We start from the raw sequence: 25,488 nt of genomic DNA on the forward strand, positions 1-25,488 counted from the left end.
ATTATAGGTAAGGCCCTATTTACATTCCTTCTCAACTTTTGAGAAGGGGGTCCTCATCCCCCAAGAGAAATAACTTCCCAAGAATGCCATTTTGGAATTCCATTACAAGTAAGAGTCCTGTTCCCATTCATGCAATATATCTAATAGGAGACAAAAATATCCCTTTGTGAACTTGGGTGGAATGTGCCAGAATAGAAACTAAACCACTAACAGTCTGTGTTGGGCTCAACTGTAAATTTACTTAGTATAAAAATATAACCAACCCCACAAATTAAGTCTCAAAGACATTGTGATTATAAATACTGACCACCTAATGTGAACATAAATTTAAAAGAGGACCAATTTATGATCTGATAGTCTAAACAAAGAAAGTATCTCCTTTAAAAGTGATAGAACTCAGTGATCCAGTTATTGCCAATGCCTATACCCAAACTCCAAACAGTCCACCAGAAATGCAACAATCTGAGGTAGGAAAGAAAGAGAATCATTTAAATATTAGGTGTTACATTCTGTTTTCTTCCCAGTGATTCTGCTACTTTAAAGATTAACAAAATAATCAGAACCTAGTAATGATTCTGGGTGTATGAATGAGTCAGAATTTTCTAAGTTTCCACATTATAAACCTAAATCAGATCTTAGGCAAGCTGTGAACCATCTGGCCTCAGCGCTTCATTTTACTAATCCACTATTTTCTAAAATTTGCAAGAGTGTAAGGGCCTATTAAATATTATGAAGGTCAGCCAGGCACGGTGGCTCATGCCTGTAATCCCAGCACTTTGGGAGGCTGAGGCAGTCGGATCACTTGAGGTCAGGAGTTCAAGACCAGCCTGGCTAACATGGTGAAACCCCATTTCTACTAAAAATACAAAAATTAGCCAGGCGTGGTGGCACGTACCTGTCATCCCAACTACAGGCTGAGACAGAAGAATCTCTTGAACCTGGGAGGTGGAGGTTGCAGTGAGCCGAGATCACGCCATTGCACTCCAGCCTGGGTGACAAGGACGAAACTCCATCTCAAAATAAATAAATAAATACATAAAATAAAATAAAAAATAAACAAATATTATGCAGGTAAAAGGTAGCTTAAAATAGAACACAAAATTAAGTCCACTCATTAAAGATCCTTTAAAAAATCCTACTTTATCTTACAGCAGATTTTCTCAACCTTGGTATTACTGACATTTTGAATTGGAGAATTCATTGTTGTGGGGACTGTCCTGTGTATTTCAGGATGTTTGGCAGCTTCCCTGGCCTCTACCCACTAGATGCCAGTAGCCACCTGCAAGGCACGAAATCACCCCCAACTGAGAATCACTGTCCCACAGTGAAATCTCTAATGTAAAATGTTTTACCCAGGGATATGAAGAGGTCACGGAATCACTGAAGAGGATCATAGCTCCACTGGAGAAAGCAGGCAAAGAGGCTGAACTATGAGGTAGAAAAGTCATTAAAACATCAGAGATAATTTAAACAGAGAAAGCAAAAATATCAAACACTGTTCCTGGTCAAGTAAATCTTCTACACATCCATTTAAGTTTCCTTTTTGCTGAGATCCCTCTTTTAAAATAACAGCTAATATATATATACATTTTTGGAGACAGTTTCGCTCTTGTTGCCCAGGCTGGAGTGCAGTGGTGTGATGTCGGCTCACCGCAACCTCCACCTCCTGGGTTCAAGCGATTCCCCTGCCTCAGCCTCCCGAGTAGCTGGAATTACAGGCATGTGCCACCATGCCTGGCTAATTTTGTATTTTTAGTAGAGACGGGGTTTCTCCATGTTGGCCAGGCTGGTCTCGAACTCCCGACCTCAGATGATCCACCCGCCTTGGCCTCCCAAAGTGTTGGGATTACAGGCGTGAGCCACTGTGCCTGGCCACAGCTAGTATTTTTATTTCAGATAAGACAAGTATCTCTGGTCCCTGATAATTTTCAATAAGTAACTCTTGATCTAGAATATTTTTATTTTATTTTATTATTATTTTTATTATTACTTTTTTGAGACAAGGTCTCACACTGTTGCCCAGGCTGGAGTGGAGTGGCACAATCCCAGCTCACTGCAACCTCTTCCAGGCTCAAGTGTTCCTCTCACCACAGCCTCCTGAGTAGCTGGGATTACAGACACATGCCACCACTCCTGACTAATTTTTGTATTTTTAGTAGAGACGGGGTTTTGCCATGTTGGTCAGGCTGGTATCGAACCCCTGACCTCAAGTGTTCCACCTGCCTTGGCCTCCCAAAGTGCTGGGATTATAGGCATGAGCCACTGCACCCAGCCAAGAATGATATTTATCGAACTATCTGTGATAAAAGAAGTTTTAAATTTTCCAATCTACTGCAGACCAATATGTGGTCCTGCTGTACAGGCTGGTATCCAACCGCTGCACCATGTGGCCCTCTAGCTGACCAGAAGTGAACTGGTCCATACCCCACTCAAGAAGACAAAGCCATGAGTCACAGCAATGTCAAAGTGTTATCAGCATTTCTATACGCGTATTCTTAATTTCTGACTTTCCTTGTAGCAGACTGGTAGAAAACAGTTTGCAGAACAGGGCCTCTCTGTGGGCCAGAGTTTGAGTTGCACAGTTCGTTTTAACTACTATTGAGAAGTACGACTTAAACACCTTTCTAATGCTTTGGCTAACATTTACAAGCCAATTTATAATGTTTTTGACTTTTTTGTTGTTCAAGAGGTAGAAATAAAAGTGACTTTTACCATCTTTTGAAAGACAACTACACTTAAAGGAAGACAAAAAGATTTCTTTTAAAATCCATTTTGGATATTTTAACATAAGACAAAATTATGGAAAGTGCCTTCAATTACATTCCGAATTCCTAATACTGCCTGCCCTTTAGCCCTTTAAAGAGTTCAGCCTCTTTTGTTACAATAATTGTGTGGCTGGAAAGTGGGTGAAAGGTAGACTGCTTTTAAAAACCTGTTCTTCTACTAACCTTCCCTTTCCCTCATGAGGATCTTTTAAAAGATGAACATTTTAGAAATGTAACTTGGCATTATGCGCTTATACTTTCCCTCCAATTAAAGTTCTAGGCAAGGAGGTAGAAGGCAGGACTGAACTCCAAAGGCCGGACTCAGACACGGACCAAATTGAGGACTAGCTAAAACAGGGCGGTGGTGGGAGGGTGGTGCAGGAAGCAGCTTTCCATAAGAAACGCTTATCACTGTGCCATGTCAATTACCATTGCCATGGCAACACCTGGAAGTCACTGCCCTTTATCATGGCAACCACCCAGTGGCTTGGAAGTTACCACCATTTTCCTAAATATTGCTGCATAATCTGCCCCTTAATTTGCATGTAACTAAAAGTGGGTATAAATATAAGTGCCGACCTGCCTCTGAGCTGCTACTCTGGGCACACTGCCTGTGGTGTAGCCCTGCTCCACGAGGAGCAGCCCCTTAGCTGCTGTTGGGCACTGCTGCTTCAATACAAGCTGCTGTCTAACACCACTGGCTTGCCCTTGAATTCTTTCCTGGGTGAAGCCAAGAACTCCTCTGGGCTAAGCCCCAATTTTCGGGCTCGCCTGCCCTGCATCAGCATAAACTAAGCAAAAGAATGCCAGAGGCAGCTACATTTCCAAGTTACACAGCTCCAACTTTTGGAAATTGCTGGAAAAAGTAGGGGAGCATTTTGAGTTTTGCCCAAATGAGTTGTTTTATGATAACAGAACAGGTTGTATGTGTAGAATCGTCAAATGCCAAACCAGACAGGGAAACCACCCAGACCTGGGGTCATAGCCTCCCTTCTCAGGGCTAACTTAAAATTTAATTCAACTGGGCAAGTCAGGATGCCATAATGAACCTTTCAGATCATTCCCATATTCATCTGCCCATAAGTATTCCAAGCCTTTAAAATTGCCGTTCTAGATTTAGGGAGTACCTTTTATGATCATGTAGCCAGACCGCCCTGCCTGCTTTATATCAATGAAGGTTTCTCTTTAATACCTTGCCAGAAAATTTAATGTGGAATTCATTAGGAAAGGCTTGGCAAAGGTAAACTTGATCCCAAAACTTAATGGTTTTTAGAGAAAGAGGATGATAACAAAGGAATGCAGAGAACTGAGTCAATATAAAAACAAGCGTGGAGATTTTCTTATCTTTCTCCTAACCAGAGTTTGGACACACAGCAAGAAAAACAGGAGACCTCAGGGCTTGCCTTAATTCACTCAGAATTAAGGAGTGGCCAGCAGAGCCCTCAGAAACCAAGGGCACCACACAAAAATGTTATCTGTCCTTTGAGTCACAAAATCCAACCTCTATCAGATAGTCTAATAAAAATGCACATATAATAGCAGTGAAAAAATGTTTCTCTCAGGGTTCCACAAAATTGGACAAATGGTATCTTTCAACAACCAGAATGAGCACTAACAAGTTCTAAAACCTCTTCCCCACCAATTTATTGCTACGTAAGTGTCTCTCGGTCTGATAAGTTGGGCTGCATTTGTGGTTTGTCATCAGAATCATCTCCAGCGGGGTCATTTTCCTCACCCGACTCCACATAGATTGGCCAGTCATTGTCTGTGTCGCTCTTTTCTTGGCTTTCGGATGAAGCCTCCACCAAGCTAAGGTTGATGGGCATCAAATCATCGTCATCATCGGGTGTGTCTGTAACGCAGGTGCAGCTGTCACACAGCCCGAAGCGCCGCAGCCCCTGGGACAGGTGACTCGTGAATGTTCTCCTGCAGCCCTTGCAGATGATTGGACGGTTGGATCTGTGGACCTGTAATCACAAGCAGACACCGTAGATGTCACAGAAAAGGAGATGAGCATTTCCCACAAGGCTCCATGTGATCTGGCCCCTGCCTGATCCTCCTGATTCCTTTTTCAGCACTCCACCTGCATTCTCTGCCACAGTCTTTGTATTAGTCTGTTCTTGCACTGCTATAAAGAAATACCTGAGACTGGGTAAGTTATAAAGAAAAGAGGTTTAATTGGCTCACAGTTCCACAGGCTGTACAGGAAGCATGATGCTGGCATCTGCTCGGCTTCTTGGGAGGCCTCAGGAAACTTACAATCATGGCAGAAGACAAAGGGGGAGTCGGCACTTCACATGGCCAGAGCAGGGGGAGAGAAAGAAGGGGGAGACACCACATATTTTCAAACAACCAGATCTCATGAAAACTCACTGTCACGATGACAGCACCAAGGGGGGATGGCGTTAAACCATGAGAAACTGCCCCCATGATCCAGCCACCTCCCACCAGGCCCCACTTCCAGCATTAGGGATTACATTTCAACATGAGATTTGAGTGGGGACAGAGATCCAAACCATATGAGTCTTCATCTTACCAAGGTTCTTTCTACCCTGGAGCCACTGGACACATGTGGGACATTCCCCTCTGCCCATCATCAACCCTTCAACCCTTATGAACACCTTGGAAGGAGGTCTTTCCTGATGCTCTAGGCCAGTTAGGGCCCCCACCTAGCGATTCTCACCCATACTTCTTCCTTTGTTGTACTTCTCACAAATTGGTGATAAAATTCACTAGAGTGTAAGCTCTAAGAGGGGAGGGACAGAGTCTGTCCCATTCCTTACTATATCCCTAGTGCTTGGCAAACAGAGAGCACTCAAGTGAAAGTGAACTGATTGGGATTTTTTTTTTTCCAGAGACAGGGTCTTGCTCTGTCACCCAGGCTGGAGTGCAGTGACACGATCATAGCTCACTAAAGCCCTGAACTCCTGGGCTCAAGTGATCCTCCTCCTCCAGCCTCCCAAGCAGCTAGGACCACAGGCACCCATGCATCACCATGCCTGGCTAATTTTTTATTTCTTGTAAAGGTGGAGTCTCACTATGTTGCCCAGACTGGTCTTGAACTCCTGGCCTAAAGTGATCCTTCCACCTTGGCCTCGTAAGGTGTTGAGATTTCAAGCGTGAGCCACCATAGTTGGCCAGGATTTATTTTTAGAGATGGGGTCTTGCTATCTTGCTATGTTGCCCATGCTGGACTTGAACTCCTGGGCTCGAGTGATCCTCCTGCCTCAGTCTCCCAAGTAGCTGGGAATATAGGTGTATGCCACTGCATCTGACTCTCATTAGGATTTTTGACATGGTTTTTTTTTTTCCCTCTCATTGGACACCTTTGGTAACTGACATTTTATTTTTTATTTTTTTATTTTTATTATACTTTTAAGTTCTAGGGTACATGTGCACAACGTGCAGATTTGTTACATATGTATACATGTGCCATGTTGGTGTGCTGCACCCGTTAACTCGTCATTTACATTAGGTATTTCTCCTAATGCTGTCCCTCCCCCATCCCCCCCACCCCTTGGATTGTTTAATTATTAGGAAGGCAGATTTGCTAGGGTAGACAGCTATATTCCCCAGATGTGCCAGCAGCTGCTTTGGGAACTACGTTTTTTTTTGTTGTTTTTGTTTTTTTTTTTTTGAGACGCCATCTTGCTCTGTCGCCCAGGCTGGAGTGCAGTGGCCCGATCTCGGCTCACTGCAACCTCTGCCTCCCAGGTTCAAGCAATTCTCCTGCCTCAGTCTCCTGAGGAGCTGGGACTACAGGCGCACGCCACCAAGCCTGGCTAATTTTTTTTTTTTTTTTTTTGTATTTTTAGTAGATAAGGAGTTTCACCACGTTGGCCAGGCTGACCTCAAACTCCTGACCTCAGATGATCCGATGATCCGTCCACCCCAGCCTCCCAAAGTGCTGGGATTACAGGTGTGAGCCACCGTGCTGGGCCTAGGAACTATCTTTTTAATGTGTACACTTTTCAGGAACTCCAGCCAATAGGGGCTCTGTGAACCAATCACAGCCTCTCTTCTAGAGAGCTCTGGATGCAAGCAAGAGGCAGAGACGGGGAGAGGCTGATGCAGGAGAGCCACCCACAATTAGCGCAGTCCTAGTGGGTGGGAAGTGGCATCTCATGGTGGCTTTGATTTGCATTTACCCTATGAGTAATGATGTTGAGCATCTTTTCATGTGCTTATTGGCCATTTGTCTATCTTTTCCCAAGAAATATCTATTCAAATCCTTTGCCCAGGTTTAATTGAGTTATTCATCCTTTTACTATTGCATTATAAAAGTTCTTTATTCTGGATACTAGACTTATCAGATATATCCCTTGCAAATATTTTCTCCCATTCTGAGGGTTTTCATATTCTTTTTTTTTTTTTTTTTGACATGGAGTCTCACTCTGTCACCAAGCTGGAGTGCGGCGGTGTGATCTTGGCTCACTGCAACCTCCACCTCCCGGGTTCAAGCAGTTCTCCTACCTCAGCCTCCTGAGTAGCTGGGACTACAGATGCACACCACCACGCCTGGCTAATTTTTGTATTTTTAGTAGAGACAGGGTTTCACCATGTTGGCCAGGATGGTCTCCATCTCTTGATCTTGTGATCTGCCCACCTCAGCCTCCCAAAGTGCTGGGATTACAGGTGTGAGCCACTGCGCCTGGCCAGTTTTCGTATTCTTAAGAGCGTCCATTGAAGGTCAAACTATTTGTATGTTAGATTTCCCAAACACTGATTGTCTTGCTCAAAGATGATCATAACTGCTCATGGTGGCTCATGCCTATAACCCCAGCACTTTGGGAGGCTGAGGCAGGCAGATCGCTTGAGCCCAGGAGTTCAAGAGCAGCCTGGGCAACCTGGAAAAACCCTGTCTCTACAAAAAAAAAAAAAACCATTAGCTGGGCATGGTGGTGTGAGCCTATAGTTCCAGCTACCCGCATAAGGGCTAAGGTGAGAGAATCACCTGTGCCTTGGGAGGTCAAGGCTGCAGTGAGCCGTGATCTCTGCAGCCTGGGTGACAGAGTGAGACTCTGTCTCAAACAAAACAAAACAAAAAAAGATGATCATAATATGCAACATCTGCAGCCATTAAAAAGAATGAGATCATGTGTTTTGTGGGAACATGGATAGAGCTGGAGGCTATTATCCTCAGCAAACTAACATAGGAACAGAAAACCAAATACAACATGTTCTCGCTTATAAGTGGGAGCTAAATGATGAGAACTTATGAACACAAAGAAGGAAACAGCAGACACCGGGGTCTACTGGAGGGTGGGAGGTGGAAGAGGAGCAAAGAGAACTAATTCCTGGGTGATGAAATAATCTGTACAACAAACTCCTGTGACATGAGTTTACCCATGTAACAGACCTTCTCGTGTACCCCTGAACCTAAAAGTTTAAATAAATAAATAAATGCAACATCTTTCTAAGTGGCCTGAATGGTTTTCAGCGGGTTGGAATCACCAGCTCACATGGAGACAATCCTAGGGGACAGCTTGTTAGAGGAGAGGGTCTCCTTGGGCTGGAGCCCTCTTTGTCTGCTGCCCACAGGTAGCTCTATACATGGCAGTATACCCTTCCCTTACCCCCAGGTGCTGGGGCTCAGTGGGAAACTGAGGATGCAGCTTACCTTTCGTATCACACTGGTAGGAAGAGATCCACAATCTTGTCTGAGCCCTGTTGTTCTCTACATTACAGTAATCACCTCTTATCAGGATCTAAACTTTCTTGGCTCTTCCCCTTAGAAAACTAGTCTAACTTGAAGTTAAAACTTAACGCTAACATATAAAGTTTTAACTTTCTGTAAGTGCCACCACCTGAGCTTTAATTTAGTAGTAAAAACATTAGTGGAAATTATTTGAAAATACCCCAGTCGTCAGAGAAATGAAAGACAGGCTGGCTTTACCCTTCCATTAGATGATATCATGAATCACTCTTGCCACGAGGGCATACACTTACACTCAGCGCGTGGCTCCGCAGGTGCTCTTGTCGAGTGAACCTCTTGCCGCAGGTCTCACAGGGGTAGGGCCGCTCGCCTGTGTGTGAACGGATGTGCCGCTTGAGGATGCCCTTCTGTTTGGCAGTGTAAGGGCAGAAAGGACACTTGTGGAGCTTGATGGGGACCACCAGCACATCACCTGGGGAACCAAATGCTTTCATTTAGCTGTGCTGTATGCAGTGACCAACCCTGGCTACCCGCCGGTGAATGGGATCCAGAGCTGGGGAATTCCACCAGCCCAGATGGAGGAGGACACCAACTCTGCCACCAGCCAACAGCAAGACATCATCTGCAATTCCAACTCAGTCTGGCTCCCAATCAGCCCCAGGGTAAAGTAAAGTGGACTCCTTATAATGTCGGGAATGCTATAAGGCACCAGCTTCCACACTTCTGTGTGACTCACAGTTAGAAACTCAGCTTGCATTATAACCTCAGAACACACATGCCTTATTTGGATAACTGGAAGTTTCCCAAAACAATACTCACCCTGATAGTGTTTATTCTGTTTGGTTTCATTTTAAGACTGCTGGGTGAGACTCTGTAATGGACTGAATTGTGTCCCCCTAAAATTCATACCCAAAGTCTGTGTTTGGAGATAAAGCCCTTAAGAAGGTAATTAAGGTTAAATGAGTTTATAAGGTGGGGCCCTAATGATAGAACTGGTTTCCTTATAAGAAGAGGAAGAGACACCAGAGATCGACTGATCTCTCTCTCTTTCTCCCTGCATACCCCCCGCCATTCCTCTCACCCACACCCCTAGCACACACGCAGAGGAAAGGCTATGTGAGGACACAGTAGGAAGGCTGCATCTGCAAATCAGGAAGAGGCCTCACCAGAACCCAACTCTGCTGACACCTTGATCTTGGACTTTGAGCCTCTGGAACTATGAGGATACATTTCTGTTGTTTAAGCTTCCCAGTCTGGGGCACTCTGTTGTGGCAGCCTGAGCTGACTAATGCAACCCTCTGAATTGATCTCACTACCTTCAGAACTTGGAAAACGCTGTTATGATGGATCAGATTTCTAGACCAGAATTCATGCTTTCTTGGACAGTAGTTCCTAAGAATATTTTCCAAGTATACATAGAAGAGGCTTGCTTTGATGCAGACCCTAAATTGTTTGGAATTTATATTAACTCTATATATCTGAAATCATCAAATATCCAGGAATTCATTTAAATCTTTTTCCAATTTATTCCCTCATCTTGCTCATATAACCATTAAGGTGACAATGTAATTATCACTCACATGTATGGAAACTGTTCCGCTCAAGTTCTGTGAGTTACACTTACTGCTATAGTCATCCCTTGGTATCCACTGGGAACTGGTTCCAGGATACTCCTTGGATACCAAAATCCAAGGATGCTCAAGTCCCAAAGTCAGCCCTGAGGATCCTGTGAATACTGTATTTTCCATATGTGGTTGGTTGAATCCACGGATGCAGAAGATATGGACACAGAGGGTCAACTATATTTCAAGATTTCTTTTTTATTTTTCTTTTTTATTTTTTGAGATGGAGTCTCACTCTCGCCCAGGCTGGAGTGCAGTGACACTATCTTGGCTCACTGCAACCTCCACCTCCTGGGTTCAAGTGATTCTCCTGCTTCAGCCTCCAGAGTAGATGGGATTACAGGCACCCGCCACCATGCCCAGTTAATTTTTGTATTTTAGTAGAGGCGGGGTTTCACCATGTTGGCCAGGCTCGTCTCAACTCCTGACCTCAAGTGATCCACCTGCCTCAGCCTCTCAAAGTGCTGGGATTACAGGCATGAGCCACGGTGCCCAGCCCAAGATTTGTTCTCTCTATCCATGCCCTTCAAGATTTATAGACTTCGGTCATATCATATGATATCATATCACCTATGAAGGCACTAGTGACTCAAGCATTCCAGGTACAGAAACCTGGTTCAAGTCGTGGCTCTAGCACTGACCAACCGTGTAGCCCTGGACATCTCACTTAGCTTCTCTGTGCCTTACTTTCCTTATCTGTAAAACAGGTATGATAACAGTTCCCACCTCATAGGATTGTGGTAAGAATGAAATACAGTAACACATAAAGCATAGCACGTGGCACATAGTAAGCACTTGCAAATGTCAGCCATGTTTGTCATCATCGTAGTCTCTTCAGAATTTTTTTATCAGGAAAGCAGTCCAGGCTCTTGTGGTCTCTGTCAACACTGGAGTAACTCTTTTCTCTGGGGTTGGCTTGGGATACCTAACTGGCTCTGTCTTTCCTGAGGTGCTATGAAAAGTATAGCACACTAAATTGAATGTGAGAGTCCAACATCCTTTACGTAAGGGTGGAAACTCTCTTCGGTAAGTTGCCATCCTAATAATGCCTAACATTTTGCATAATCTATAGTGACTCCGAAATCTGTTTCCCAGGATAAAAGCAGCAGCTCAAAAGCTCATCACTGCTCACATATGTGGAATTATTAAATCTTTCACTGCTCACATTGGTACTGAGATACAAGTAAAATAGGAATTTTTTTTTTTTTTTCTGAGATGGATTCACTCTGTCACCCAGGCTAGAGTACAGTGGCACGATCTTAGCTCATTGCAACCTTCGCCTCCTGGGTTCAAGTGATTCTCCTGCCTCAGCCTCCACAGCAGCTGGGATTACAGGTGCGTACCACCACGCCTGGCTAATTTTTGTATTTTTAGTAGAGACAGGATTTCACCATGTTGGCCAGGATGGTCTTGAACTCCTGACCTCAAGTGATCCACCCGCTTCAGCCTCCATAAGTGCTGGGATTATAGGTGTGAGCCACCGTGCTCGGCCTGTTTTTTGTTTTTGACACAGGGTCTCTGTCACCCAGGCAGTAGTGCAGTGGCATGATCATGGCTCACTGCAGCCTCTACCTCCCAGGCTCAGGTGACCCTCCCACCTCAGCTCCCCAAGTAGCTGGGACTGCAGGTGTGTGCCACCACGTGCAGCTAATTTGTTTTTTTTTTTTTTTTTAGATGGAGTTTTGCTCTTGTGCAGGCTGGAGTGCAATGGCACAATCTTGGTTCACTGCAACCTCCACCTCCCAGGTTCAAGTGAATCTCCTGTCTCAGCCTCCCAAGTAGCTGGGATTACAGGCGTGTACCACCATACCTGGCTAATTTTGTATTTTTAGTAGAGACCGAGGTTTTACCATGTTGGTCAGGCTGATCTCAGACTCCTGACCCCAGGTGATCCACCCACCTTGGCCTCCCAAAGTGCTGGGATCACAGGTGTGAGCCACCGTGCCCGGCCATGGGCAGCTAATTTAACGATTTTTTTTTTTTGTAGAGACAAAGTCTCACTATGTTGTCCAGGCTGGTATTGAACTCCTAGGGCTTAAGGGATCCCCCATGCCTCAGGGTCCCAAAGTGCCAGGATTACAGGTGTGAGCCACAGCACCTGGCCAGGAATGATGACCTGTTTCCTAGGATCAAAGTAGCAGCTCATAGCTCATCACCCTGCTCACTCCTCTGGCACTGTGGAACTTCCTTGTTATTTATCTCCGTCACCTTGGCTTTGTACCACACACTTCTTCCTGATTGTCTACAAAAACATAGAATAAAATAGGCCCAGCATAAGTCCTTGAGAAAAATAACTGTTAACTATTTCTCCATCAGAAAAGTATGGATTGTCTCAACACTTTCTTCCCCTTTACTGATTTCCACTCCGCCAATACAACAGTTCACCTGAATCCTATTACGTGACAGGCCATTGTAAGACACCTGTTTCCTCCCTCAAGAAGTTAAGTCTAGCAGGAAAGATATGTAAACATATTCATACAATATGATGCACACATGCAAAGTTCAAAGTGATGAAGAAATATAAATAAAAAGTGATGATTTTCCCTAGGAGTTCAGAGAAGATTTCACAGAAGAGGTTAACTTTGAGCAAGGTTTTAAAAGATGAACAAGAGTTCACCGGGAGTTCAAGACAGAGAAAGGTATCTTGAGCAGGGGAAGAACACGTGCTTAGGCATAGAGGTAAATGAGAATATGAAGTATGACGTGGGGGTTAGGAATGAGGGCAAGGAAGGGACAAGAACTAGATTGTGATGGTCACATTCACTCATTCATTCAGCAAATTTATACTGAGCACTCACTATGTGTCAGGCTCTGTTCTAGGGTCCTGGGGATACAACAGTGAACAGAATAGACCAAAGTCCCTGCCCCTCATGGAGCTAACATGCTGAGAAACTTGGACTTTACCTGTAAGCAGCTTGGATTTTTTTTTTTTTTTTTTTTTTTTTTTTTGAGATGGAGTCTCGCTCTGTTGCCCAGGCTGGAGTGCAGTGGCGTGACCTCGGCTCACTGCAACCTCCAACTCCCGGGTTCAAGTGATTCTTCTGCCTCAGCCTCCTGAGTAGCTGGGACTACAGGACTGAGCCACCGCTCCCAGCCAGCTAGGATTTTAAGCAAGGAAGGTACATGGTCAAACTTTCATGGCCAGATTTAAAAGATCCCTCTGGGCACAATTCAGGGAAAAGACTTTCGAGAGTCAATATTAAAGGTAGGAAGTCCAGGTGCGAGGGGACCATGAGTCTGGATGAAAGATGACAGGAGCTAAGGCAGTAGTTGTGGAGGTGGAGAGGAGACACACTGAGGAGGAGTGAAATTAACAGAAGGAAAAGCAGGTACACGAGGAAAGGGGAGTTCAGTTCGGATTTTACAGGGATTGAGGCTTGTGCAGAGCATCCAGGTGGGAATAAAAATTAAAAAAATAAAAGAAACTACCAAAAACCCCCCTATGACTAGGCGTGGTGGCTCATGCCTATAATCCCAACATTTTGAGAGGCTGAGGCAGGAGGACCACTTGAGCCCAGGAGGTCGAGGCTGCAGTGAGCTGTGATTGTGCCACTGCACTCCAGCCTGGGTGACAGCGTGAGACCCTGTCTCAAAACAAAACAAAACAAAACAAACCTGGCCAGGCATAGTAGCTCACACCTGTAATCCCAGCACTTTAGGAGGCTGAGGCGGGTGGATCACTTAAGGTCAGGAGTTTGAGACCAGCCTGACCAACATAGTGAAACCCTGTTGCTATGAAAAATACAAAAATTAGCTGGGCATAGTGATGCACACTGGTAATCCCAGCTACTTGGGAGGCTGAGGCAGGAAAATCACTTGAACCTGGGAGGCAGAGGTTGCAGTCAGCCGAGATGGCACCACTGTACTCCAGCCGGGGCAACAGAGTGAGACTCTGTCTAAAAAAAAAAACCTCCCCTCTTTGCATTTAAGGTTTTCCATGATCTGACTCCAATCAATTTTTCCCTGTCCCTTCTTCTTACCTTCAGATGGCACTTTCAGGATGCTTCCCTGATCTCCCAGTAGGAAGCCAGTTCTCCTTCCGGACTACTATGAACTCATACCTCTGAGTGTCTTTCAACCCTAGTACCTTTCTAGCATGTGACGTCATTTACATTTGTGTCTTTTTTTTTTTTTTTTTTTTTTTGAGACAGTCTCGCTTTGTTGCCCAGGCTGGAGTGCAGTGGTGCAATCTTGGCTCACTGCAACCTCCACCTTCCGGTTCAAGCAATTCTCCTGCCTCAGCCTCCCGAGTAGCTAGGATCACAGGCACTCGCCACCAGGCCTGGCTAATTTGTTTCTGTATTTTTAGTAGAGACGGGGGTTTCACCATGTTGGCCAGGCTGGTCTCGAACTCCTGACCTCAAGTGATCCACCTGCCTCGCCCTCCCAAAGTGCTGTGATTATAGGCATGAGCGACTGAGCCCAGCCCACATTTGTGTCTTATCTCCTATACAACACCATCAGTTCTTTGAGGGCTGCATCCACGTCTGACTTATCTTTATGTTTTCACACAAAAGGTACTCAAATATCTGAACAAATAAATGAATAACCAAACAAATCAATCCTACTCTGTGCCTTAGCACTTGGAAAAACTATACCCTGGAGCCGTATGAATGAAATAAAAACATGGTAGACAACAGGGCATGGCCAGGGGCCAGGGCAGCTGCCTTGTCACACCACAGCACCTTATAGCAAGAACCTTGACTTTCCAGACCAATAAGGACAGGACCTGAATATATTATAAGTGGCACAGAGCCAAATGCCTATTCCATGATACTTCTTGTGCTTACATGCAGAGGGGTTCAAAGAAAAAAATCATTGCACTGAAATCCTCTACCTACTTGTGTTGCTTTCACTGTTTGTTTAATGAATGAAAGAAGCCACTCCAGGTTTCTGGTTTTAGCTGGGCCACTTACTACTGCATTCTTACGAAACTCACTAAACCTTCTGGGTCACAGTTTCTCCATATTTCCTCTGCCAAACGCATGGCGCGCCATGAGAGACTTGTGGATGTGAAAGGGTGATCAGTCTGTGAAATGCCATTATACACACAGCAATGAGAATTTCAACAAGTTCCCACAGTGTGTTCATGGAAGCGGCCACTATCTTCCCAATGCTGGTGAAGCCAGTGTCTCTGAGAACCAGAAACGGCATTTTCAAGTTGTTTCTTTTTTTTTTCTTTTCTTTTTTTTGAGACAAGTTCTCACTCTGTCATCGAGGCTGGAGTGCAGTGGCACGATCACAGCTCACGACAGCCTCGACCTCCCAGGGTCAGGTGATCCTCCCACCTCAGCCTCCTGAGTAGCTAGGACTATAGGTGCATGCAACGACACCTGGCTAGTTTTTCAATTTTTTTTTTTTTTTTGTAGAGATGGGGTTTTGCCATCTTGCCTGGGCTGGTCTCGAACTCCTGGGCTCAAGCGATCTTCCCACCTTGGCCTCTCAAAATGCTGGGATTATAGGTGTGAGCCACTGCACCTGGCCATTTTCAAGTCTTTCAAGTCTTGTTTTAATCAGACATACTGAGTGCTCTTGCTTTTAAAAAAAAATGAAATTTGAAGCCGGGCACGGTGGCTCACCCTTGTAATCCTAGCACTTTGAAAGGCCGAGGCAGGGGGATCACCTGAGGTCAGTAGTTCGAGTCCAGCCTGGCCAACATGGTGAAACCTCATCTCTACTAAAACTACAAAAACTAGCCAGGCATGGTGGCACGTGCCTGTAATCCCAGCTACTCGGGAGGCTGAGGCAGGAGACTCGCTTGAACCCAGGTGGCAGAGGTTGCAGTGAGCTGAGATCGCACCACTGCACTCCAGCCTGGGCAACAGAGTGAGACTCTGCCTCAAAAAAAAAATTAATAAATAAACCCAGAAATTAGAAAGTTTCAAGACAGGCCAGGCACAATGGCTCACACCTGTAATCCTAGCACTTTGAGAGGCTGAGGTGGGAGGATTGCTTGATCCCAGGAGTTTGAGACCAAATTGAGCAACATAGAGAGACCTCGTCTCTATTATAAATCAAACATACAAAAAATTAGCTGGGTGTGGTGGTGTATGCCTGTAATCACAGCTACTTGGGATGCTGAAGTGGGAGGATCACTTGAGCTCAGGAGGTCGAGGCTGCAGTGAGCTGTGATTATGCCACTGCACTCTAGTCTGGGCAACAGAGTAAGACCCTGTCTCAAAAAAAAAAAAAAAAAAAAAGTCTCGAGACAGCCATTTAGTAATGAATAAAAATAGCTGATCTCCCTTTATTTAAAAGACTTTCACTTCAGAGAATCAGAAGCTAAAAAAACAAAAAGACTTTCACTACTCAATATTTCACTACTAGACTGCAATTCATGAATTTCTTGGCTTGAGGTTCTGTTGTTTTTTTCCTTTTCTTTTCTTTTCTTTCTTTTTTTTTTTGAGGAGTCTTGCTCTGTCACCCAGGCTGGAGTGTGGTGGCACGATCTCGGCTCACTGCAAGCTCTGCCTCCTAGGTTCAAGCTATTCTCCTGCCTCAGCCTCCAGAGTAACTGGGATTACAGGCGCGTAGCCGCCACGCCCAGCCTTGGCTTGAGGTTCTGGAAGCCACGTTTCATCAGTAAGCTGGCAGCCAAGTTTATTTTTGTCCCCTACAAGACACCTTACAACACAATTTCCTCACCTGTTAAGAGGAGTTAACCATATTAACTCAACTCTCAGAACTGTTCAAAGAAACAACCAGGTTCTCTTAAAACACAAAAGCCTACCAAAGGATGTAAAAAATTAGCTCACATGATGTCAAATACTGGCTCTAAAATAGTCTCAAGTCAGCCAGGCGCAGTGGCTCACGCCTATAATCCCAGCACTTTGGGAGGCCAAGGCAGGAGGATCACTTGAGGTCAGGAGTTTGAGACTAGCGTGGCCAACATGGTGAAACCCTGTCTCTACTGAAAATACAAAAATTAGCTGGGCGTGGTGGTATGCGCCTACGGTAATCCCAGCTACTTGGGAGGCTGAGGCAGAAGAATCACTTGAACCTGGGAGGCAGAGGTTTCAGTGAGCCGAGATCGCACCATTGCACTCCAGCCTGGGTGACAGAGCGAGACCCTGTCTCAATCAATCAATCAATCAAATAGTCTCAAGTAGATGGCATCATCAAGCATGCCAGGCTGGGTGCCTAGTCTCTGACAAGCACCTTGGCTGACACAGAGAAGTATAAATCTCTGGAGCATATGTCTCTGGACATTACTTCAATCACATTCTCCCCACACAAAACTGACCTCCCAGAATAGAGGAAATCTAAGATGATATGTGAGAAAAAGTTCTGAAAACTCTCTCATTTGGTCCCCACAACAAACCTGTGAGAGAGGCAGGGCAGGGATGATTATTCCCATTTTACAGATGACAAAACAGACTCAAAGAGATTCAATGATTTAACCAAGGTCCCACTGCCAGTTAGTGGAAGAGAGTGGGTTCCTCCCATGTCTCCAAACTGCCCCCAACACACTTACATTCCAGTTGTAGAGGTAAAACACAAACATACATGAAGAAATAATGCCCTGCATATAGCAGGTGCTCAGTTAATGCATAATGGTGGTGGTGGTGGTGGCAATAATGGTGACTGATGATGATCATAATGAGATGGTGATACTGGTGATGATGGTAGTGATGACAATGGTACTGATGATGATGGTACTGGTAATGGTGATGGTACTGGTGATGATGGTAGTGATGATGATGGTACTGATGATGGTGGTACTTTGATGATGGTAATGATGATGGTGATACTGGAGATGATGGTAATGATGATGATGGTACTGGTGATGATGGTAATGATGATGGTACTGGTGATGATGGTAGTGATGATGATGGTACTGATGGTGATGGTAATGATGATGGTGATACTGGAGATGATGGTAATGATGATGATGGTACTGGTGATGATGGTAGTGATGATGATGGTAATGATGACGATACTGGTGATGATGGTACTGGTTGGTGATGATGGTAATGATGATGGTACTGGTGATGATGGTACTGATAATGTTGGTAGTGACAATGATGATGGTGATAATGATCATGATGATGGGAGAACACAAGGCACAGACAGTGTGTACTAAATCACTGGCAGGGCTGATGAATGCTAAGGGAGCTCACCTGAGTCCTCTCCATACCAGTCAGCCTGGACATCCATCATGGAACTCATGGCTACTCCTGCACCTTCTGGTCTTCCCTCCAAACTCCGAGAAAAGTGATGGTCCCCATCATCCTTGCTCGGGGCAGCGCTGTTGCGCAAGAGCGCCTCCAGGAACTGCTTCATGTGGTAGTTGCTGTAAGCCAAGTCAACAGCCTGGCCGCTTGGCAAGGCCTCCTCCACGTGGGCCAGGTTCAGCGGGGCAGCATACTGCTGCAGCTGTTCACCAACGTCCACCTCCACTGCATCAGCGTCAAATTCCACCTTGGGCTCTATCCGTTTGGGTGGAGTAGAGAGGTCGCTGTCAGCCGAGCCACCGCCAAGGCTGTCTTTCACCACCAGTTCCAAGGGGTGGCAGTCTCCGCAGTCACCGCAAGGGGACTCTCTCAGGCAGTCTACGCTCTTTTCTCCCTCGGCTGGAGAGGAGACCAAGCTCTTGGTACCACAGGAGGTCCCCTCCCGGCCTGAACTGGGGCTTCCACTGTCAACCTGATGAGCCGCCGCTGCCGCCGCCGCTGCCGCCGCCGCCGCTGCTGCCGCCACTGCTGCAGCCACAGCAGCCTCCTTCTCCATCTTTCGGCAAATGTCGAGGGATGACCTAATGTATGTCTTGCAGAAGTTCACCACGTCATTCATCTGCAGGTAGCTGGCAGCCGACATCACTTCAATCACATTTTCCCCACACAAATCCAACTTCCCAGAATAGAGGAAATCTAAGATGATGGAGAAGGCATCAGAGGTGACAATGTCCAAGGAGGCGGTGCTATGCCGCCCGCTGTCCTGGATATAGTGAATGAGCAGGGCTCGGAAGTAGCCGCTGTTAGCAAACAAAATGTTCCTGTGGGCCTTGAAGATCCGCCCTTCCACAATGATGCTGCAGTCACAGAAAAAGTCCCTCTTTCTCTGTTCATTCAGCTCCCCCAAAAGCTTGGCATAATAGGATTGCATCTCCATTGCTCCGCCAGCTGCTGCTGCTCCAGAGTAAATCTGTATCTCTGCCAAGATTTTTCTTAAGTTAATTCACAAATCCCAACCTTTACAAATAAGATTTCTTTTTTCTTTTTTTTTTTTTTTTTGAGTCGGAGTCTCGCTCTGTCGCCCAGGCTGGAGTGAAGTGGCGCGATCTCGGCTCACTGAAAGCTCCGCCTCCCGGGTTCACGCCATTCTCCTGCCTCAGCCTCCCCAGTAGCTGGGACTACAGGTGCCCGCCATCACGCCGGGCAAATTTTTTGTATATTTAGTAGAGACGGGGTTTCACCGTGTTAGCCAGGATGGTCTCGATCTCCTGATCTCGTGATCCGCCCGCCTCGGCCTCCCAAAGCGCTGGGATTACAGACGTGAGCCACCGCGCCTGGCCAATAAGATTTCTTTTAAAATTTTTAAACAATTTTTCCAAAACCAGTGGTCCAATAGTGTCTTTAGGATATGGGCTTCCCAGCACTTTGGGAGGACAAGGCAAGCAGATCACTTGAAATCAGGAGTTTGAGACCAGCCTGCCCAACATGGTGAAACCCCTTCTCTGCTAAAAATACAAAACTTAGCCGGGCCTGTAATCCCAGCTACTAGGGAAGCTGAAGTGGGAGAATCTCTTGAACCCAGGAGGTGTATGCTGCAATGAAACAAGACTGTGCCACTGCACTCCAGGCTGGGTGACAGAGCAAGATTCTGTCTCAAAATAATAATAATAATAATATGGTCTGCTCTGGATCTAATAAAAATAAGAGGTTATCCAACTGGGTTAATTTATGAAGAAAAATAACTATAGCTAATTGCATGTGAGCACAGTGCTTACTGTTTTCCATGAATTCTTTCAATGAATTTATATAAAAACCTTGTAAGTAAATATTAATATTGCCTCCCTTGTTCTGATAAAGAAATTGAGGGTAGGAGATGACCCAGCTGTAACAGATCTGGGACTCAAAATCAGGTCTATTGGCCTCCAGAGCCAATGCTCTAATGTACTACATTCTACTTTCTTCAAGGCTCAAACTATAGAAAATATACACATCTAAGAATCATAGTTGAGGCCAGGCACGGTGGCTCATACCTGTAATCCTAGCACTTTGGGAGGCTGAGGAGGGCAGATCAGCTGAGGTCTGGAGTTTGAGACCAGCCTGGCCAACATGGCAAAACCCCGTCTCTACTAAAACTACAAAAATTAGCCAGGCGTGGTGGCGGGTACCTGAGTCCCAGCTACTTGGGAGGCTGAGGCAGGAGAATTGCTTGAACCCAGGAGGCAGAGGTTGCAGTGAGCTGAGACTGCGCCACTACACTCCAGCCTGGGCGACAGAGTGAGATTCTGTCTCAAAAAAAAAAAAAATTGTACTTGAGTCTTTAGTGTATCAATCTGAAACTGGTTTTCTTTTTTAGAGACAGGGTCTTGGTCTGTCGCCCAAGCCAGAGTGCAAATGGTGTGATCATAGCTCACTACCCCTCAAACTCCTGGAATCAAGCAACCCTCCTGCTTCAGCCTCCCAAGACCTAGAACCATAAGTGCGTACCACTGCGCCTGGCCAATTAAAAAAAATTTTTTTTGTAGAGATGGCAGTCTTGCTATGTTGCCCAGGCTGATCTCAAGCTCCTTGCCTCAAGCAATCCTCCTGCCTCCACCTCCCAAAGTCCTGAGATTACAAGCGTAAGCCACCACACCCAGCCTCCAGCATCCCAATTCAAAACTTTGAGACTGGTTTCCTTTTTTTTTTTTTTTTTTTTTTTTTTTTGAGACAGAGTCTTGCTCTCTCACCCAGGCTGGAGTGCAATGGCGCGACCTCGGCTCACTGCAACCTCCACCTCCCAGATTCAAGCAATTCTCCTGCCTCAGCCTCCCTAGTAGCTGGGATTACAGGTATATGCCACCACACCCAGCTAATTTTTTGTATTTTAGTAGAGATGGGGTTTCACCATGTTACCCAGGCTGGTCACGAACGAGACTGGTCTCCTTTTATCATCATTACACAGAAGTATTTGGTGGATTCTTGGGCTAGCCAGCATGCATTCCCCATTCTTTTGGTTCTAGTGCCTTTTTTGGCTTTGATGGAAGCGTCCTTCCCCCATTCTTGGCCAACATGCTTTGCATAAAACTGGTGCCATCCTCAAGCACCAGGTGTGTAAGCTATAATGTAGGCTAATAAAATTAAGTCATCCCACCCTGTGACCACAGTGATTGGCTCGGAGATGGCCATGTAGTTTTCAGAGCCAATGAAAAGCAATGAAACATTTGCTGGAATTTCAAAAAAGAGCATTCTTTGCTCTGTGGGATGCAGGATGTGAGGGATGTTGCTGCCACACCACCAGGGAAGTCAGCCTAACAAAGATGACAGCCTAGCTCAGGCTGATGGAGCCTGGGGACAACATCAGAGCCCCAACTCAAGCAGTGCCAGAAGCCAATTAAGTTCCTTTTTGGTTTAGCTGGTCTGAGTTGGGTTTTCTTTTTTAAATATTATTTATTTATTTTTGAGATGGGGGATGGGGTCTCACTCTGTCACCCAGGCTGAAGTGCAGTGGTGTGATCTCGGCCCACTCTGACCTCCACCTCCCTGGCTAAAGTAATCATCCTATCTCAGCCCCCCGAGTAGCTGGGACTACAGGTACCCACCCCCACGCCAGGCTAACTTTTTTTGTATTTTTGGTAGAGACAGGGTTTTACCATGTTGCCCAGGCTGCTCTCAAACTCCTGGCCTCAAGTGATCTGCCCCCCTCGGCCTTCTAAAGTGCTGGGGTTACGGGTGTGAGCCACCACACCTGGCCTCTGAGTTGGGTTTCCTATTTCATGCAACTGGGAGACTCCTAACTGACTGATTCCACTACCCTTGGTTAACTCCTGCTTATTATTTATGTCCTGGCCCTTCTCTGTCAATGAACTACAAGCTCTTTGAAAGCATGAGCCATGTCTTATTCAATTTTATATCCCTTACAGTATCTGGCAGAATGCTTTGGACAAAATAGATTTGTTAAGCAAAAAAGGAATATTCATTTCTTAACTGCTTAGTAGATAAACTATAAACCAAGTTTAAAATCCACTTGGGGCCGGGTGTGGTGGCTCACACTTGTAATCCCAGCACTTTGGGAGGCCGAGGTGGGCAGATCACCTGGGGTCAGGAGTTCGAGACCAGCCTGGCCAACATAGTGAAACCCCATCTCTACTAAAAATACAAAAAAATTAGCTGGGCATGGTGGCGGGCACCTGTAATCCCAGCTACTCGGGAGGCTGAGGCAGGAGAATCACTTGAACCCAGGAGGTGGTGGAGGCGGAGGTTGCAGTGAGCAGAGATTGTGCCACTGCACTCCAGCCTGGGCGATAGTGCGAGACTCCATCTCAAAAAAAAAGGTGTGTGGAGGGACTTTTGCCTTTCATTTTAAACCTTTCTGATAGAATGTTTTACTATGTGCATGTATTGCTTTTCTTTTCTTTTGAGACAGGGTCTCACTTTGTTACCCAGGCTGGAGTACAGTGGCATGATCACAGTTCACTGCAGCCTCGACCTCCAAGGCTCAAGCAATCCTCCTGCCTCAGCCTCCCAAGTAGCTGTGACTACAGGCATGCAGCACCATACTCAGCTAATTCTGAAAACATTTTTTTGTAGAGTTGGGGTCTCACTATGTTGCCCTGGCTGGTCTCAATGGTCTCGAACTCCTGGACTCAAGTGATCCTTCTGCCTTGGCTTTTTTTTTGTTAACTAAGAAAAAAAGGAGGCAGGGCAGAGGGGTAAGGAGTTGGTAAGCCAGGTAGATAAATATGTAAGTATGCATAACACTTCTTAACTTGTAGTATGGTCTGATCTACAGGGGCTCTTCCCAGGGCACTTCCGTCTTTCACTGGAAGAGCCTCCTTTCCAGAAATAGCACCTAAAACCAATTTCTTTTGGCTTTCTTACTGAAATTATTTTTTAATATTGCAATTATTTTTATTCTACTTCCTGACTTTGCAAAAGTCTATCCATATAGTATTTTCTTCAAAATTTTCCCCAATCCTGTACTTGGTATATATTGTGTAAATATTTATTTATATCACCCCCATTTGCCTGAAGTGCTCTGCTGCCCTGGGAAGTGCTGAGGGTCACCACTTATTCCAGAAAAGCAGCTCTTAGGGCAGACTGCTCTCAGAAGCACATTTATCCGCACTGTGGCAGGGAACCTCCCAACCATCCCACGGTTCCAACTCAATTCAACGGTTACCGGCTACATACAATGCCTGACACAAGGAAGATGCCAGGAATAGAAAAATGAAACAAGTATAGTGCCTGTCCTCCAGGAGACAGCAGATGCCAACACAACTACCTGCAATACAAACTCTCATATACCCTTGAGGGAGTCCTAGCCAGATCACACAACTGTCTCTGTTCAGAGGCCAAAAGCAGCCTTGAATTCCACCCCCGACCCTTTCTGACAAGACTCCTCCAGTCCCACCAACCTGAGAATAACAAAAACCTGCTCCTCAATTTTAGTAAAATATTGAGCACTATTCCTTATAAAACACTATACAAAGTACAAGCATATTCATTTTACTTTTTAAATTAAATTTTTTAAAAGGCACGGTCTTGCTCTGTTGCCCAGGCTGGAGTGCAGGATCCTGCGCTACCTCAATGCAGCCTGGAATTCCTGGGCTCAAGAGATCCTCCCAACCTTAGCTTCCCGAGTAGCAGGGACTACAGGTGCGCGCCACCATGCCTGGCTTTTACAAGCACATTAGTTTTCACCTCACAATAACCCAGTGCGACAGATACTCTAACTACATCCTCTTTTTCAGAGAAGGAACTGAGATTCAAAGATACAGATAACATCACCAAGTTAGGAATAGAACAGAGATCCGACTGACTCCCGGGTTGACATCCTTAACCACTATGCTAACCGGCCTCCCCAAACCCTCCAGGACAGGATGCGACAGGTTGGGGAAGTCACTCCTTTCTTTTAGGCATGGATCGGAGGAGAAGGACACTGGAGAAGTTTCCATTTCCACACGAAGAATTTCAGGGTCAACTGCTTCTAAATTGCTCGCAAGACAGACCCTCCCCCGTCCAGCACCAGACGACCTGCAGAGGCCACCAGAACCAGCTACAGGGCACGGCCCCCGAGGGTGGGGCCCCGAGGCCTAGCCCCTCCCATGGCCTCCCGCGGACAAAGTGGCCATCGCTGCCACTGGCACTTCTCCAGTGTGGCCGAGCCCCCACGCCTGGGCACCATTCACCGTGGAAGAAGTCGGCGCCGCGACCCCTGGCTGGACGACGCGGAGGGCACCCAATGACAGGGAAGCTGGGGGCCCACGGCCGCGCCTGCCCCTCCCCACGCTGGAAGGGCTCGCGGGGCGGAGGTCCCAGGAGTTGCCAGGGCCAAGCGGTCCGAAGGAGGATGACTGAGTGGGGGCAACCCTGCCCGCTAACCCCAATCTCGGGCCAGCCTCCCGGGTGCTCGGAATCCTCCCCAAACCAACGAAAGCGGCAGCGCCAAACCGCTTCTTGGCGCTCACCTTCCAGCGGGTTCCAGCAGCGCAGCCACGGAGCTCCGCGCACCGACACGCCCCCCTTTCATTCACCTGGCGCCCTCCGATGAGAGGCGGGGCGGCTGGCCAATCGCGGGAGCTCCTGGCCTCGGGAAGGCGGGCCCTTCGGCCAGCAGGGTGGTCAATGGCGCTGGTGCCCCTCGGAGGATGCGCTCTGAAGGCGCCGGTGCTCGCAGGGTGATGGGAGTTGTGGTCTCAGCGCTGGCTTTTCGGGTAAAGATAGAGTGGACAAAACTACAAGTACCAAGATGCCAAAAGTGGCGAGGACCAGTGCTAGCGAAAGGCTGCAGCTCGGTTCGGTCTTTTGAGTCCCACTTGAGGGACTTGCCAAGTACCGGTCTCTTTGTCTGGAGAGCGAAAAGCACGTCGTGGGTATTAATGCAGCCCAGGGAATAAGAGCTGTGACTCATCAGTCCGCACATATTTCACCTACTGGCGCTCTCCGCAAAAATCTGGAAATAAGTGAAATGGTTTAATCGATTCAACAGGTTTTTATTGCATACCCGCGGTTTCCTTCACTGGGTAGTCGTTACAAAAGATAAAAGATTCAGCTCTTCCCTTGACAGGCTCTCCAGTTCATACATACTAGTGAAACGGTTAAATGGCAGTACTAGGTGCTAAGGTGACCGTACAGGCGTGTTCTTGTCAGCTGTGAGCAAGACAAGGCAGCTTACCGCTCTCAGGGAGGTTAGTTCTAATGGGGGTGTATTCGTTTGCTAGGGCTGCCGTACCTAAGTGTCACCAACTGGGTGGCGTCAATAACAGATCTTATTGTCTCACAATCCTGGGGGC

At 46.3% G+C, this 25,488-nt stretch overlaps 1 protein-coding gene across 1 annotated transcript; it reads right to left on the reverse strand.

Moving 5' to 3' along the window:
* Positions 1 to 4,279: 4,279 nt before the first annotated feature.
* Positions 4,280 to 24,754, reverse strand: ZBTB8B (zinc finger and BTB domain containing 8B). Its single transcript, XM_002811120.4, has 4 exons — positions 24,664 to 24,754; positions 18,164 to 19,195; positions 8,715 to 8,893; positions 4,280 to 4,732 (listed from the first exon to the last, which is right to left on the reverse strand). The coding sequence occupies exons 2-4, from the start codon at positions 19,152 to 19,154 to the stop codon at positions 4,415 to 4,417; spliced, it is 1,488 nt and encodes a 495-aa protein (XP_002811166.3). The 5' UTR covers positions 19,155 to 19,195; positions 24,664 to 24,754; the 3' UTR covers positions 4,280 to 4,414.
* Between the last annotated feature and the right edge of the window lie 734 nt (positions 24,755 to 25,488).

Source organism: Pongo abelii, chromosome 1, assembly GCF_028885655.2.
Source record: "Pongo abelii isolate AG06213 chromosome 1, NHGRI_mPonAbe1-v2.0_pri, whole genome shotgun sequence".
NCBI classification, from domain to species: domain Eukaryota; kingdom Metazoa; phylum Chordata; class Mammalia; order Primates; family Hominidae; genus Pongo; species Pongo abelii.

Excerpts from the sequence above, each read along its gene's own strand:
- ZBTB8B (XM_002811120.4), bottom strand. The coding sequence starts at position 19,154 with ATGGAGATGCAATCCTATTATGCCAAGCTTTTGGGGGAGCTGAATGAA. Across the intron at positions 8,894-18,163 it reads CTGGTATGGAGAGGACTCAG|GTGATGTGCTGGTGGTCCCC; the intron begins GTGAGCTCCCTT and ends TTGGTTCCCCAG. Across the intron at positions 4,733-8,714 it reads TGCGGAGCCACGCGCTGAGT|GTCCACAGATCCAACCGTCC; the intron begins GTAAGTGTATGC and ends TTGTGATTACAG.